The 17,560-nt window shown below is 42.5% G+C and overlaps 1 protein-coding gene across 4 annotated transcripts in view; it reads left to right on the forward strand.

The window, feature by feature from the left end:
- Positions 1–82: 82 nt before the first annotated feature.
- Positions 83–17,560, forward strand: part of MED21 (mediator complex subunit 21) — a 29,036-nt gene continuing 11,558 nt past the window's right edge. For 2 of the 4 annotated variants that reach the window (XR_012587051.1, XR_012587052.1), the window contains exons 1-5: positions 83–232; positions 581–695; positions 3,698–3,798; positions 7,146–7,451; positions 10,806–11,055. Coding sequence is in view for 1 of the 4 variants with exons in the window: in XM_074587586.1 (XP_074443687.1) it covers positions 191–232; positions 581–695; positions 3,698–3,798; positions 7,146–7,322 (435 nt within the window). In the remaining 3 variants the exon portion in view is untranslated. Of the gene's footprint in view, positions 233–580; positions 696–3,697; positions 3,799–7,145; positions 7,878–10,805; positions 16,063–17,560 lie in introns of those variants that run through there. The other 2 variants (XR_012587047.1, XM_074587586.1) reach the window with 2 other exon arrangements.

Consider the following 17,560-nt stretch of genomic DNA (forward strand, 5'->3'; position numbering starts at 1 on the left):
GCCCGACCGGAAGTCGGACCGCGGCTCCTCCCGGCCTGCAGGGGGCGCGCCAGGCCCGCCCTGCCCCAACGGAAGGAGGCCCGCCCCGCGCCGCGCCACGCCCCTCCCCGCCCACCCAACATCCAGGCGCCCTATTGGCTGCGGCGGTTGCTGCGCGGCCGCTCAGGTCGGGGGTGGTGGTGGCGGCGCCATGGCGGATCGGTTAACGCAGCTGCAGGACGCGGTGAACTCGGTGAGGCGGGCGTCGGTCTCTGTTCTCCCTCAACATCCGTCATTCTTCTCACCGGCGGGAGGGAAGGGCGGTGCTGGGTCACAGCCTCTTCCGCCCGCGCAGCCTCTGCCGCCGCGCCCGGGCTCGGCCGCTGCGTGTGTGAGGTGGTACTGTCCCTCTCCCCGTCCCGCCGTCCCCTACCCGCAGCCCCGGGGGGCATCGCCACTGGCCGTCAAGGGCTGCGGGGGTGTGCGCCCACCTAACGCCGGGGTGGGGATGGGCTGCTGCCTGAGGTCTGCTGGGAAACAAAATAAAATTGAAATGGTTTTTAGTGGTGAAATAAATTAACCATCCCTTTACTACTTGCAGCTTGCAGACCAATTCTGTAACGCCATTGGAGTGTTGCAGCAATGTGGCCCCCCAGCCTCTTTCAGCAACATCCAGACTGCAATAAACAAAGATCAGCCTGCTAATCCAACAGAAGGCAAGCCTTTCTTTCTGCATCTCCTAACAAACTGTGAACACGTTCTGATATAGTATGCTCTATAATACGAAATTTGTGATTTACTTCATGCTCAGCAAACAATTCCACTAGTAACTGGAGGAGTGATTGAAGTTAAGCTATAAATTGATGTCAGCTGCACTTGCTTCATAAGATTGTGATAGCAGAAATGTTGGTGGCTGGTCATGAGCAGTGTTCTGCAGGGCTCAGTACTGGGGCTGGTTTTGTTTAATATCTTTATCAATGACCTGGATGAGGGGATTGGGTGCACCTTCAGTAAGTTTGCAGATGTCACCGATTTGGGCAGGAGTGTCAGTCTACTTGAGGGTAGAAGGTACTGCAGAGGGATCTGGACAGGCTGAATCAATGAGCCGAAGGCAATGGTATGAGGTTCAACAAGACCAAGTGCTGAGTCCTGCATTTGGGTCGCAACAACCTCATGCAGCACTACAGGCTTGGGGAAGAGTGGCTGGAAAGCTGCCTGGCAGGAAAGGACCTTGGAGTGTTGCTTGACTGCCGGCTGAATATGAGCCTGCAGTGTGCCCAGGTGGCCAAGGCGGCTAACAGCATGCTAGCCTGTATCAGGAATAGTGTGGCGAGCAGGACTAGGGAAGTGATCATCCCCCTGTACTCAGCACTGGTGAGGCCCCACCTCGAATATTGTGTTCAGTTTTGGACCCCTCATTACAAGAAAGACATTGAGATCCTGGACTATGTCCAGAGAAGGGCAATGAACCTGGCGAGGAGTCTGGAGAACAAGTTTTATGAGGAGCAGCTGAGGGAGCTGGGCTTGTTCAGCCTGGAGAAAAGAGGCTGAGGGGAGACCTTACTGCTCTCTACAACTACCTGAAAGGAGGGTGTAGAGAGCTGGGGGTTGGTCTCTTTTCCTGAGTAACAAGTGACAGGACAAGAGAAAATGGCCTCAAGTTGCATCAGGAGAGGTTTAGGATGGATATTAGGAAAAATTCTTAAAGGGTTGTCAAGTATTGGAACAGGCCACTCGGGGAAGTGATTGAAGCACCGTCCCTGGAGGTATTTAAAAGACGGATAGACGTGGTGTGGAGGGACATGGTTTATTGGTGGTTTTGGCAGTGTTAGGTTAAGGGTTGTACTCGATGATCTTAAATGTCCCTTCCAGCCTAAATGATTCTATGACTTAAGTGTTAAGCAAGCATTACGTTTTATTTCTTATGCTGGTTTCTTTGCATAGATACAGTAGCTCTACGGATATAAACCATTTTAATAGGACTGCTGCAAGAGGTTGTTATTGAGTTGTCCATTACTTCCAAGAAGTCTTCTAGGAAAGAATTGTATGAAATCATGTATGACTTTAAAAGTTTATGACATGTAGAATTTTAATTATTTGTGTTTCTCCATGTATGATCTGCTTATCTCCCTATTGGCATTTGTGGTTTTGTTGTTGGCTGTTTTGGTGGTTGTTGGTTTTTTGGGTTTTTTTGCGAGAGAAAAGAAACTGATCTAAGAGAAGCAAACTAAAAGTTCTCTCTGACTTGAGAATGTCAAGTTAGTGTTTAAATAACCATGCTATTCTAATCCTGAATCTTTCTTCTTCTTTTCTTTTTTTCCCCTTTGTTTTTTTTTCTCCTTTGAGAAGATTTTACATGTATCTTGTATCAGATTAGGTTTGTCTATTAGAATATCAGGGGAGACTAGTTTGGAGGGCAGCGATGCACTTTGTAGGACTGTTGAATACTAGTTCTTCATTGGTCTGTGGTGCTTTGCTCTCTGATACTGGAATTAGTTGGAAGAGCCAGCTGAAGGGCTTGTTTGCTCGTCATCTTACTTGCAGCTGTCCCACGTGCTGGCATCAGTGTGGTGCCAGGAGCTAAAAGCTTTGTTAAGGTCTTAAAATGATAGGTCATGACTGCTCTTTTGATTTGTTTTTTCCAAAAATTCTGAATATAGTGACTTCAGTAAAATCATACCACCAAGTTAGCGATGCTGATGAGGCAAAACAAAACTATCAGTTATGTGTCTTTAGCTATTCAAAGTCATAATAAGAAGGCCTTAAAACTCTTTACAGTTAAACCCTGTGGTGATCCTGATTAAGCTTGAAATGGATGTGTTGGTTTTGTTGTTGGGGTTTTTTTAAGTTAAGTGTATCTTTGAGAATGTCAATCTCCTCTATAGAAAGTATTGCCATTAGAAAGTATTTTTTCTCTTGCTTCCATGAATCTTTCATGAACCAATCAACGTAACAAATAAGTAAGATCTTAAATTATAAATTGAAAAGGGCTGTTTCAGTATTTTAGTGGTAGTAATGAACTTAATCCAAATTGAATGGATGGAATTCCACATGGAAGGGTTTTGTTTCTGGCTTATAGTGCCTCTTATTAAAAGTCCATGCAGTTCTTTCAATGATTTAGCAGCTAAATTAAGGTCTGTTATAAAACTCCAATTCTTGTCCATTTCTCAGGGGAAATTTAACTTTTTCTGTGGCTGAATAGGAATTCTTTTCTAAATTAAAAAAAAATATCAAATTTTTTCACTAATCATATGTTGCTTAATATGATTTAAATAATCCATCTGTTTGAATTGCTATCTTTACATCATTTCTAGTGTTCTTGGTTTTTTGTCTAGTGGCAGATTTCAAGGCAAGGATTGACAAGTTAAATGAGTTTCTAGCTACTTCTCAATAGTTAATTTAGTTACTGGAACACTTAATGCTGGTATTACTATTTCTTAACTGGCTAACTGTGATGGAGTTCTAGTTATTTTCTCATCTGTACTAAGCCCAGCCCTTTCTATAAGCAGTTACCTTGTTTAATATAGGATTGCAATCAAATTACATTCATCTTCTATTATGGTTGAGTCCTCAACAATTGTGATACCATTGTTCTCTTCATGTAGGAGAATTTTCAACACCTGCATACTTAAAGTCTGTAGAATTTTCTGTGCTGTGAATGCAGAATTGTGCTTGCTTCTAATAATGTACTGAGTGGGCTCACTTTTCTGTTTTAAAGAGTACGCCCAACTGTTCGCAGCGTTGATTGCACGAACTGCAAAAGATATTGATGTTCTAATAGATTCCCTGCCTAGTGAGGAATCGACAGCAGCTTTGCAGGTAAGAGTGTTCTTAATTAAAATATCAAAACATAACTGAAGGCAAACTTCTTCCTTTTTTTAAACATATTTTTTACTCTCTAGGCCATGTAATCTTAAAAAATGATTTTAATGTAAGCCTGAATTTTTCATAAGGGTAGCTTGTGAGTACTTCATAGGCTTAGTGGAAAACATGAACTTGCATCTGATTCTAAAGAAGATTATAAACAGTGAGAATATTTTAAACTTTTCTGTTAGAATGTTTAAAAAAAGAAGTGCTTTTATCATAACACCACAATACTGGAAACTGCTACCCCTTTTTTTCCCCAACTGTTCAAATATTAGTACAAGAGATGCAACAGTACTGATGCATTGTGGGGTTTTTGTTGTTTTTTTTCCCCTTGGATAATCTTTCATATTCTTTCGGTCTTAGGAGGGCATTTCATTTTGTAGCTGCAGAGCCAACACTTGACTGAAGGCTTGTGTCCTTGCACAATGTGTCTGGCTGTTAAAGGGTTCGCATGGTATCCTCTAAGTTCTCTAGCTCTGTCACTTTTCAGTAATAGGGTGTCCTTCTTAGAACCATCTAACAAACTGGCTGCTTTTGTTTCTTGCTCCTTCTCTCTTTAGACCACGGGTGCTCTAGGAGGAGCTTGAGAACAGACAGCAGCTACTGGCCAGACATCTATTAGCAGGTGCAGCCAGTATCACAAACTCCATTCCCTACTTTACCAGAGCTGAACTGCTGCAAACAGCGTGTGAACATTTTCAGAACGCTCAACAGTTTCTCATTTCCAAAAAATGCTTTTGATCCACAGTTCAAAGAATACTGCTCTATGGGGTTTTTTTTTCTGTTTTTTCTACATATCTTAAATAGCATCTTTTTTTTTTTTTTTTTACTATAACTTCTAGATTTACGTCAAGTATTTTCTTTTTCGAATGCAACAAGGATGCAAAGAGTGTTGTTTCTCTCAGAACCCTGGAATTGCTTTAAGATCCCCTGAAGGTTTTACACCTAGGTTGGTCACCTGTGGCTATTCAAAGGCATTTTACAAAAGACTAATGATAGAGGTGCTCGCTGGGCCAAATACCAATAACTTGACAGTGACATCACATTTGGTTTTAAACAGATGAGGTTAAATTTGGAAATGTTTCTACTCACAATAATTGCTGAACATGCTAATTGGGCCCGTTAACACTGGCATAATTCCATGTTAACTCCATGTTTAATAGCTTCAGACAGCTTTCCTGCTGCAGACAAATTACAGGCTTCCTCCATGACTGAGCAGGGTCTGATCATAGTGACAGCTAATGCAGGGAAAGCAGGGTGCTCCAGAAAAGAGGACCTGGTTATCCAGTAGGGTCGTGCTTTCCTTAGAGGTGATACTGGAATAGTTTCTTGCTCTCTTAATGCAGAATGTCGTTTCACAAAAATTTCTGATCTTTGCCATTTGGTGTGGTTTTGAGATAAGTTAGCTTGGATTCCATCACTCACTGATTCTAGTTTTGATTTTTATTTGCTGTTGTTTAATTTAGTGTGGTACTAAAGATAAATATTCTTACATTCTTTAAAAAGACTGTTTTGAGTGTGCTTGAAATACTGTAAAATTGTTGAGAAATGATAGATAAATACTTGGCTAATAGATATGTACTTAGGCTGATCTATTTTTTATACTAAGGTTGTCTTGGTATGTGTTTCAAATCTGTCTTAAATAATAAAAGAGACTGTTACACTAATGCCCAACACAATTTACCTGTGCCTTTTGAGTTCCCTTGTGGTGAAGTTGGTAGTATGAATTCCATCCAAATCTGCAACTTACCTGCAGTCAATTATTTAGCAACTGACACTCGGGTAACTGAGCTGGATTCTAAATTTCAAACTTTCACCTGTTGCTGTCCTCCTTCTCTAACCCTTCCTCCAAGGGCTATCAAGTCTTTCGTGCGTATATTAACCTTCACTAATGTCGTGGTTTTGGCCAAATTGGCCAGTGGCTGGCGACAGATGCTACCCCCCAGCCTCTCGTGCATGGAGAGGAGGAGGAGAGATAGATTTACGAGTTTAGAAGAAACTAAACTACTTTAATTAAATATTAATAATAAAATAAAAAGGAAAATAATGAAATAGATACAGTATATACAAAACCGTATTAAGCTCCCAGGATGACATCATTGGCAGGCACTGGGAAAGTGCCAGGCTGGACTCAGCGGCGGGTGGGAACTGGGTTCCACAGGTGGAGTCAGGAACACACGGATCGGGACCAAAGGCAGATGAACAGACAGGGTCTTCCTCAGACGTCAGCCAGTGAAGGAAGAGAGCTGACCCTTTGGTCCCTCAGCTTTTATACTGAGCGTGGGGCAGATGGGATGGAATACCCCTGTTGTTCAGTTTTGGGTCACCTGTCCTGTCCGCTCCTCCCCACAGGTGGGACCCCTCTGTGTCCCTCTCCTTCCAACCCTCCAATGGGGCAAATAACGAAATTAGCTGACCTTGGTTATAGCAATAACTATAAGCAAGAGCATATTCTTGCTTATACTGCATACCATTCCTTGGCACAAACTGTCTTATCACTCTGAATGAACCGTTTTAGACACAACATGCTGTTAATTTCAGAGAGTTAGAAGTGGCCTAGCTAAGAAGTAAAAATTGCTGAACAGAAAGTTGGTTCTGTTTTCCCTCAAACCAGGACAACTAAAGACATCAGTGCTGCAGAACAGCAGATGAATATGTGCATAGAATTTGCCAGCTAGTTTAAGCATGACTTCTTAAGGACCTGCATGTAGACCTGGATAACTGCTTTAAAAAAATATCAATTTGAAACTATTTTGTTTTGTCTTTTTTGTTATCAAGTCAGAACAAGTTTTAGTAGTTTTAAATTTGGCAAATATTTTAAAGTATTAAAATATTTTGAACTCAAAATGTTTTATTTCACTAAGTTTTGTCTAATGAAAAGCAATTTGGTTGTGAAACAAAATATTGAAGAAAGAAGTTACAGAATATGTTTTTGTCTGAAATACGCTATTTAACAGAAAGGTTTAAGTAAGTTATGTTTACATCTTGCTGAGCACCTTGCATTAAGGGAGTGAGGATAAATACTCACTTCTCATTTAGAAAAGCTAATCTGAGCCAAGAGTCATAATATGACAAAAGCTAACATCTCTCTCTGGTGGGGTTTTTTGTGTTTGCTCCATGTGGATATGCGCTGTTTTAGGCTGCAACCTATAATGCGTCGCTTTGAAGTTGCTAGTATGTAATTCAGGGGCTAAACATAGAATCTTCCTCTTTTCTAGGGAGCACTGTGTTCCTTCAGTAGCAAAGTCAGTTTTGTATTATATTTGAAGATCCTCACTTTTCTATCTTTTATTTTAAAGGCTGCTAGTCTGCATCGATTAGAAGAAGAAAATCATGAAGCCGCTGCCCGTCTGGAAGAGGTGGTTTATCGTGGGGATATGCTGCTGGAAAAGATACAGAGTGCACTGGCCGATATCGCCCAGTCGCAGCTGAAGACGAGGAGCGGGACGCACAGCCAGCCCCTGCCTGACTCATAGCGCCAGGGGGCAGCTCGCCCCCGCAGAACCGGGCTGCGGCAAGCCGTGTTCGAAACACGGCTCGCTATCCGCAGGGAGCTCTAACACCCAGCCCGGCTCTTGAGGGACTCTCCGGTGCTCTCATCATCGGTAACAGCGTCTTTTATTAAAGCTCAAACTGCAGGTGTTGTATGAGAAACACTTCTATTGTAGAATCGGTCATTCTGTCCTAGAATTATGTGTCTTAATGTATGTTTCCTTGACTTAAAATATTAATTTCTGAGCTTTCTTTTCTGTTCATAAATATATCTGACTTCAGTCTGATTTGTTTTCCTCATTACAGAGGCCTTAGTCCCTAAAGGGAATTCAGGAGGAAAATACATTAGCATTTCTGTAACTTGTTCACTCCTACTTTCAAACTTTTATGTTCTTGGTGTATTTTTTTTGTAAGGCTAAAATAGAGACACGCTTGAATTTGCCACAATTCCATGGAGACAGTGCTAGACAATGATGTGAATACAGTGGTGGCCATCTGTTTTAATTAACAGAACTGGTAATTAAACATTTGTATTACTACTTGGCTGGTTTACCACCCTTTGCAGAGCAAGTAAAGGGATAAGTAAACTTAAATGCTTGCAGAGTAAGTGTTCTTGCCATTGGCATCTCATTTAAAAAAAAAAATAATCTGCAGGTATCTGATACTGGAATTTATTATTGTTTTGTAGTTCACAAATGTGTCTTTGACTCCATTATTGCCACTTCCACACTTACTCGTACTTGCTTGTGCCATTTCTCTGCTTCTGCTGGTATTCTGCATTCTTGGGGCAACTGGTGAATGCCTGTAGAGCAGACAGTAATGAGGAAGCATGGGATGACTGGGAAGAAATTAGCAATGAGGGAACTGAAAATAACTTATTATGTAATGTTGCTTTTCACAGTAAGCAGTGGCTGCCACATGAATGCTCTGATCGTAAGCAGCCAGAGGCCTGTTGTCCCCAACATGCCCTAGAGAGTTTTTTTGTTTTTTATCTTCACACACTGAATAAATTTTTGCCCCTTGTCTTAGGATTCTGGAAATACCAGCATCTCTTTCTATATCTGAAAAAGAAACATCAGATAACATAGGCTTCAATGCATGAGCATGGAGTTGAACTGTTAATCATTTTCTGTACTTTTGAGTTAGCAGCCTTGCATTTTTTTAGGTTGCTGTTTATTGCTGCATATCTCCTCATTTCCTGATCAAAACTGCCTACTTCTATGTATGAGACATGCTGTCATTAACTTGAATGTTGCATGTGTAGACAGATAAGAGCAATTCAAATAGGTCTTTAGCGTGCTGATCCTTCAGCAATTAGATGCAGCCACTCACTAGACGGCACCAATGAAAGGAAGAGTATAACATGGCACAGGATACATCTTGTATACAGCCTGTTTTGAGGATTAAACAATACAAAGCTGTTCCTACCCGTAAGGAATACTAGAAGTGAAGTATTTAATCAGACTGGTATTTAATTAAATATTTAATATTAATTTTGTCAATTTGCATATCTGTAGTCATAAATTTAATCTGGTATTGTGAGGCTCTTGTTCTATCCAGCTTCCACAGAAGTGAAAACAACTGGGGAGCTGAACAGGCTACAGCACAGCCCCAGTTCTGTAATGGGGTTATTGAAAATAACTGGGCTGTGGTGATTTACTAAGCCGTGTAAACATGCCCATGAACTGACAGGCTTGAGGGGCCAGATTTTCATTTGAAGTCAGTCATGAGGCCTACTTTTGGGTTTTTTTGTTTGTTTTTTTTTCCTAGAAAAACTGCATCCAGTGCATCTCAGGTTGGTTCAGGGGTGAGGTGAATTATTTTATTGTTGTTTGCTTGCTTTTTAAACTAGTGGACTTAGAAAACTGAGAGTGAAATGTTTGAGCTTTGCTTGTGGAGGTTTTTGCTGTTGGGTTTTTTCTTTTTTTTTAATGAGGTGTCTTAATTTGAGACTTGTACATTGCTGGAAAAGGGATTAGATCTTCATAGTAGATTCCCTGGTATAGCCTAACATCTAACCTGTGCATAACTTCAAACTTGTTAACTTGGAAACTCTGGCTGTGGGAAATGGTGTACAACTTCAGTAGCAATACAGTTCTTTTAATTCCATATCTTTCTATTTTTCATACTTGAAAACTGCTGTATTTCTCCAGCATGATATTGCCTAACTGTAGAAATTTTTTATTTTAGTTGCTGTTTATTTGAATATGCTAGCCCACTTCATGTTAAAGTGTGTATCAGTGTCAAATAGTTAATCACTTAGAAGTAAACCACCACCAGAGGTATAAGCTCCTTAGTAAGCATGTACTTTCCCTGTGTCTAGTTTAGTGAACGTTGCTAATTAATAGAGATGCAGTTGTGATACAGTTAAAAATTAGTAATACACTAAAGCAAGAGAGCCAAAATTGCTCTTTTTTGCTTGAGAAATAATGTAATGTTTAAGTGAGTGAGTAGTGCTGCAAGATGCACAACCCCACTAGTTTTTGTGTGTTTTGTTGCTGGACTGGCTTTTGTAAACCTTTACCTGCTCTTTTACAGGCTCAGCTGGTAAGGTTGTGTATCTTTTATTAGGCTTTGACAAAAAGAAGGGGGAGAAACAGCAATTTGCTACAGCTGGCTAATGGACAAAGCATTAGATTGGGGTTTGGTGATGTGGATTCCTTTCCCCTCTATCATAGATGTGATGATTTGTCCAGCCTCTGCTCTTGAGGCTTAAACATATCTGTTTAAAAAATTGTGGGTAATGGTACCGATCTCCTTAGGGGACTACTCATGCAAGAATTGTTAACACCTGCAGGATTACTGTCTGTACCTTATAGCACCCCAGCTTTCAGGTACAAAAAAAGAAAGTGCCTTTGGATAAAGGCATTGTATCCTCCCTGAGTGAAAAGGCTTGACTGCCTCCAAACTTCTAATACTGAAGAAGGGAGGAGAAAAAAACCCTACAAACAGCAGCTAACAAAAATATCAGGTTACATGCAGGAGTGCTGTAAAAGGAAACTTTGGTTGAGACAAGAGAATAAATGGAGGTAAAGCATCATGGGAAGAAAACAAAAGTATTGAGCAGGATATAAAATGGTTCTGCATGTTCTGTTGGACAAGGAGTACTGCCCAGTGAACAATTTGTGCTTTGAAGAAAGATAGCACAGAGCATAATGGAAAATTTCATTGAAAAACAATTTCATCCACTTCAAATGAGCAGGAGCATTTCATGCTGAGAATCCATAGAGCCCACTGGCAAAGATGTTGGAATCAATTTAGTAAATCTAAGCGGCTGATTAAAGCTTAGTATTCTTTACTATAAACAACCATGCTTGGAGGAAAGAAACACCTCGCAGCAGCTGTTCTTATTTTCAGATACAAGAATACGGAGGAATTTGTACACTTGTTTTTAAAGATACTGGAAAAAAAGTATTAATATTTTAGCTTCACATCTTTATGGAGTTAATCCTGGCTTACTGTTGCAGATGATCTTTGGAGATCTGGGAGCTTCTGCTATTTGGCAAGGGGAGGGCGTCCTGGCCATCCCCACAGGACTGATACCAAGATTTGGGGAGTTTGCAACAATACAGACCAGAGACTGCTGGGCTGGCGAGCAGCTCTGCTCAAATGGACCTAGGGGTCTTGGCAGATACCAAGCTGAACATAAGCCCTGGCAATAAGAAAGGCCAACAGCACCCCGGGCTGTGTTAGCAGGAGCGCAGCCAGTAGGTTGAGGTAAGTGATTACTTCCTTCTGCTCAGCATGTGTTAGGCTGCATCTGGAATGTTCTGTGCAGTATTTGGGCCCCCAACATGAGAAAGATGTTGATGAACTACAAGTTCAGCAGAAGGCCACCACAATGGGATGGGCTGAAGCACCTCCCCCATGATGAGAGGCTGAGGGAGTCTAGGCTGGGAGATGAGATGGCTTAGGGTGCACCCAAGAGCAGCCTGCCCATGCCTTTGGGGAGGTTATGGAGAAGACAGGGCCAGGCTCTTCAGTGGTGCATGGTGGAAGAATGACAGACAGTGGACATCAGTTGAAACAACAGAGGTTCAGACTGGTCACAAGGGAAAGCTTTTCACCATTAGGGCAGTTAACTATTGGAACATAGTCCCCAGAGAAACTGGAAATCCTGGGGGGTTTTTCAAGACCAGACTGGATAAATCCCTGAGCAACATCATCTGACCTTACAGCTGACCCACCTTTCAGCAGGAGGTTGGAGCAGACACATTCTGGATTCCCTTCCGACCTGAATGATCCTATGGATACTAGACACATTAAGGGTTTCAGAAAGAACCGAGAAAGTATCAAGGAATGCTGTTGTCCCCTTTCTAGAAAGGCAGAGCTGGAGGACAGAAGACTTGAGGTATCTGATATCACCCTCATTCTTATTGATGAGATTTTGTGAGGTAGGTCTCTGCACTGGGAGACCATTGGGTTGACCTTATGTGCGGTGTGAAATTCCATGCTGTAGTGACCCAAGTTTCCAACAGGTGCCCTTGGAGAGCATGATATGCAAAATCCTCATCCTACACTTACAAAAAATTGATCTGTCAGATGATGCTGACTCACTATTAGACAAAGGCAGACTTGTCTAAAGAAAGAAATTGTATTTGTGTTTTATATAGCTTGTTATGTAGTCTTACATAAGAAATAACGAAAGTCCTATTTTCAGGCACCAAACCTGACACTAGAGCAAAGTTATTCTAGCTTTTTCTATCAAATCTATGGAAGAAAGTTTGAATTAATTTTATCAACTTAAATTGTTGATTGACTGACAGGACCTTTTTACCTCTAACCCATAGGACTATGTTCTAGCAGCAAAGGGCACAGGAAAAAAGTTTGCAAACAAGGTGTTTCTTCATGCTTCAAATATGTTGGCCCCTGTTTTATGTGCTTGCAGTGAGCAGCATCCACAGTGGAAATGATCCCCAGGAATTTTTTTGTCTGTTTCAACGTAATTAGTGTAAGGTGCTTTGTCGGAGTGTAGCTTCACAATTATTATAAGCTGTTTGTGTACACATACATGCAGGTTTTGTGTTTATTTTTGTTTCTTGGAAAGCTTTGTAGGAAACCTTGCTTGTTCATGGTAGCTTAACAAGCAGAACAGGAATTTTATATTCTTGCTGCTGCTGTGCCCAACCAGCAGATCCAAGGAGCTAAACACGTTCAACTCCTGCTCTGAGCACAAAAGGGCTGTCTGTTTTGTGACTAGACTGTCACCGTGTTTCTTCTGAATTTGTTTATAGCTAACATTCGGGTAGCATAGCACAATAGTGGAAACAGACTTTCCCTCCACTCTTTTAACTTGATGTTTACTTACTGTAAATATTACCAGGGTCCGGGATTTAGCCTCTTCAGCCTTACACACTTCATCAAAGGCCTAATGAATGAATTCTGCGAAGTGGAAATTTGTAGCTTGAGTAGGGACTGTGCAATCTGGCTGCCAAACATCCTTTCTCCACCCTGCTCACTTGAAAAGAGAGATTGAAATAGAAGGCCTCTTTCAGGAAACAATGTACTTTGTTCTATGGCAGGGTGGGAAAGCAATTGACTGCACATTAACTTTCCACAAGTGATAGAGAAAAAGCATAATTGTTTTCCCAAGTCGTGATCCGAGGGAGAGAAGCCATATTAATTAAAAGGACAACACCTTTGAAGCTAAGAGCTCAAAAGAAGAGGGCTCTTGCACCAAGACCCCGCTAAGATTGTGAAGGTGGGGCATCCACGGGGGTTTCTCTGGCACCTTCTCCAGAGCACCAGAATGATGAATCGGAAGAACTAACAGTCTGCTGGCTTGGCACATGGGGAACTGCTTTCAGTTGGAAAAAATGGGAATGCAAACTTTATATCAGTGCTGAAGAAGAGGGATGTTAAAGGAAAAATGTCAGGACAGTCAGGATACAATTGTACACAAGCTAATAAGGTGTGCCTTTCTGAAAGAAAAAGAAAACAACTACGGTTCCCTCTACTTCCTTTTCAGAAGGTATCAGAAAAAGGGTGGGTTCCGTTTATAGTCAGCCTGCCACTTTTTTTTAAAGTTTGTTAATAGGAGCATTTCAAATATAAGCAAGTATTAATTTTGAAGACTTGGCATTTTTCAGCTTCTGCAGTTAGATAAACCTCCCTGCATGCGACAGTGAGCACTCTATGCGTTTAATGAGCCTGGGATTCAGGAGAAGGAGACCTTTGGCAAAGGAGGTTTTCGCTTGGTGGTGCTTTAAAAATTGCAATAAGCTGCTGTCAGAAAGCTTTCTCTTGTGTGGCGATGCAGTGAGGGTGCAATAATTTATCCAACTTCCACTGTAAAAAAAAAAAAAAAAAAAAAGGCAAGCAGAATTGCTCAGCTGTTGTCAAATGGCATTTGATGGAGAGGAAGCAGACCCTTTATTTCAGTGGGACTATGTATGTGTGTGTAAAGCTAATGAAGCATCTTAACTATCCCAGGTGCCGTAAAGTGGGGCATGTGCCTCTCTCGACATTTACTGTGGGATTTACAAAGAAAGAGGCATGGTGTAAAACAGTGGAAGGGAAACACTGCAGTGAAGAAGAAAAGATATTTTAGATGATTTCAATGGCAGTGATTGAGTATATAATGCCCACCTAGCATCAGACCTCCTGGGGAGGTACCTACTCCTCTCTCAGGGGGCTCCCACTACGTGGCTCTCCCTACAGCATCACAGTCAGGGTTGAGGCTGCAGCGGGGACGTGCCGTTAGCCTCATGAAGGGAGCAGCTGAGTCACACCTAAATTGGATTCCTAAAGGATGCACAATGTGGTCCTCCTTCCCCAGAAGTCATCCAGTTTGAATCTAAAATTATGCTATGGGTTAAAATGACACATTTTGAATTTGTACTGCAGGAGCCAGCTATGAAAAGGTGCCTACAGTTGATCTGGCTGATGTGTTCCAGCTTGCTGTAGGCATCCCGGAGCCCACACCGCTCTGCTGTAGTAGTCACTGTTAGTAAAGGAGAGCTGAAGTTCCTAGGTGCTGCAGGGGTCCTGAGGTTTTCAGTGTGTCAGACAGATGTACAAGCAGCACAGAGTGGGACCTGCTCTTGCTTATGCTGACCAACACAAGGGGAAGCCTTCCCGGAGGCTCGTGGTGTGCTTAGAGGGAGTGAAATCCTCTCGTGAGGCAGAATGAGCAGCTCTGCTTTGTTTTGGTGTGCTCAAGTGTGCAAAGTGTCATTCTGCTCAGTGCATTAGTATTTCTCAGCTGAGAACAACTGTGTGTGACTCCTTCCCTATCTTGCTTCCTCTGCAGGTATTCTGCAGCAGCCACAGGTGAATGAGTATACAGCTGCAATCGCCTGTGTGGTGCCTTCCACCTGGTCCTTAATTGACCAGTTCAGAGCAATCAATCCCTGCTAGCCTCTCTGACAGGAGAGGGAGTTTAGGTGGTGAGGCATGCTAAAAGGCAGTGCTTTCGCCTTAGGTGTAGCTGGGGAGTAAGGGATCGATTTTCTTCTCACAAAAGTTGTATCATGAGCTTGTTTTTACGATTTAAGAAAACTCTAGGCATCTGTAGATGACAGTATTCCTTAACTGCGTTACTCGTTATTTATGACTAGGTCATGTTTAATTGTCTGTTGTGTAATGGTGGATACTGACTTCATCTGAAGTCTTGACTTTGGAACGGACCATAAATAGGTAGGCTAGAATGTAAGAAAGGCCTTTATTCCAGGGATACTGTATCAGGAAGAATCCTATGGAGCAGCATCAGAAATGAATCTGATCATTTAGGTTAATTAAGTGGTAATATTTACCATGGTAAGAAAGATTATGCGTATGCTCTGCACAGCTTTTTATGCATGATTGCTGCCAGAATAAAGCTGCAATAACATCTCAAATAATGAAGTTAAAGTGTAAACAGGTTGTAGTCTGCTTTGTAAAGGGAACTTGCAGTTCTTTTCTGTCAATAACATCTGACACTGAGGTGTGGCAACTGAACTTCAGCAGTTAACCGTACGTTTTCCAGACTTAGCTGTCTTCAGCAGCAGATCACGTTATGATTTATGGTTTTTCAAAGAGTGATGTTTTTTCAATCCAACCGTGAACACAGCTAGAGCTGGGTGGGGTACGTGAATGCTGTGGCTTGCTTTGAAAACTCTCCTGGGTGCTGCACTGGTAAGTCTGAACCACAGTTGAAGGTTAGACTGATCCTGAAAAGTAAATTCAGGAAGGTACCATCCCCAGTCTTAGTGACAGGGATCGTTAAAATACTTTCTGCCTTCTCTGTGGTGTGGAACTGAATCCCTTCTGAATCCAGGCATTTAATCTGAGAAGTTTCTTACTACTGTAGGGAATGGGTACCTTAACAGTGCCCTTGATCACCTGTGCTTGCTTCCTGTGGTACTCTAGTATTTGTGGCTCTTGGGCTTTGGTGCTGCAGCCTTGTGGTGTGAGAAGCTGTTCTGTGGTTTCGGTGTTTGGGGTTGTGTGACTGATGCTTCTGAACTAAATACCGTATGGTGGCGTGCAGTTGGTCTTGGTCACCCTGGCGGTCCCTTTCGTTTTCATCCTGTGTTGAGTCTTTGTTATGGTACTTCCGATCTCACTTGCGCACAGAACCTGACCTCTTTGGTGTTAACAGTGTGTCACAGAGATTTATTACAGTACCCCACTGAGGTCAAGGGAACGTCCTTTCCCAGAAACGGCAGTGTGAGACTGCACTGGAATGCTTGCAAGGAGACATTGCACTGCAGAACTTTTTATTCTCTCTTTTACTTGTGATTCATAACGCTGACATACTCAGGAAAACCTATACCAGACACAATAGAGCCAGCTGTTGCGCTTGGCAACAGGTATTGGCTTGGCTTGGCTTGTTCTGGTATTTTAACCCTCCGTAAACCTGCACTGAGGAGAGAAGTATGTCAAAATTGGTTGCAAAGGGACACCCTTCCTGGTTGTGACCACCCTGGACCGTTCCATAGAGCTGGATTCCTTTCCTTCAAAATCTTCAGATCAGTCCTTTGAGAGCACGTCTTCAGGTGAGTCTTTTAGTCTAGGAGAACAGCGTTTTGAAATAACAGAGTCTATAGTAGAGATTGTGTTTAAGCTGTTTGTGGCCACTTTTGCTTACAGTTTTCAGGGGATACCCTGCACACTGGGTAAAACATCCTTGAGATTCCGTTTCATGCTTTTTTTTTTTTTCCCAAAGATATTCCACCTTGCCTGGAATCGCTCAAATAGTCATCAATCCAGAAAGATTGAGAATGCGTAAATGTGGCTCATACGCTAGTATTAGAGTCAATATATCCAAGGGAGAGAGGAAAGACACCAGTTCTTGCTCAAATGAATACACAGTAAAAGTACTCCAACAGGAAAAGGCATGCAAAGATTTACCACTTCAGAACAGCCTGTAACCCTAAAGTTAGAGCTCTGTACTGGGAAGTAAGTATTCTAAGTTCAAATCCCCTCACTCAGATTGGATCTCCCTACAGTGAATATATACTAAACCTGAGGGCTAGATAGAGACTTAGGATGTACAAGGAAAATATTGCTGTGGGATGAAAAGGACAGCAAAAGAGTATTGCAGCAAGAGAACGGGGATGTAGTAGTGCCTTGGTGATAACCAAACTCTTGAATCATAGAATGGTTTGACTTGGAGGGGACCTTGAATATCATCCAGTTCCAACCCCCCTGCCCTGGGCAGGGACACCTCCCACTAGACCAGGCTGCTCAAAGCCCCATCCAGCCTGGCCTTGAACACCTCCAGGGATGGGGCATCCACAGCTTCCCTGGGCAACCTGTTCCAGTGTCTCACCACCCTCGCAGTGAAAAATTTCTTCCTAATGTCTAATCTGAATCTCCCCTCTTCCAGTTTAAAACCGTTACCCCTCGTTCTATCACTACACTCCCTGATAAAGGGTCCCTCCCCATCTTTCCAGTAGGCCACCTTTAGGTACGGGAAGGCTGCTATAAGGTCTCCCCGGAGCCTTCTCTTCTCCAGGCTGAACAACCCCAACTCTCTCAGCCTGTCCTCATAGGAGAGGTGCTCCAGCCCTCTGATCATCTTTGTGGCCCTCTGCTGGACCTGTTCCAACCAGTCCATGTGCTTCTTGTGCTGAGGACTCCAGAGCTGGATGCAGTACTCCAGGTGGGGTCTCACCAGAGTGGAGTAGAGGGGCAGAATCCCCTCCCTCAATCTGCTGGCCATGCTTCTTTTGATGCAGCCCAGGATGCAGTTGGCTTTCTGGGCTGCAAGCATGCATTGCTGGCTCATGTTGAGCTT

The sequence above is a fragment of the Larus michahellis genome, chromosome 1, assembly GCF_964199755.1.
Source record: "Larus michahellis chromosome 1, bLarMic1.1, whole genome shotgun sequence".
Classification (NCBI taxonomy): Eukaryota; Metazoa; Chordata; class Aves; order Charadriiformes; family Laridae; genus Larus; species Larus michahellis.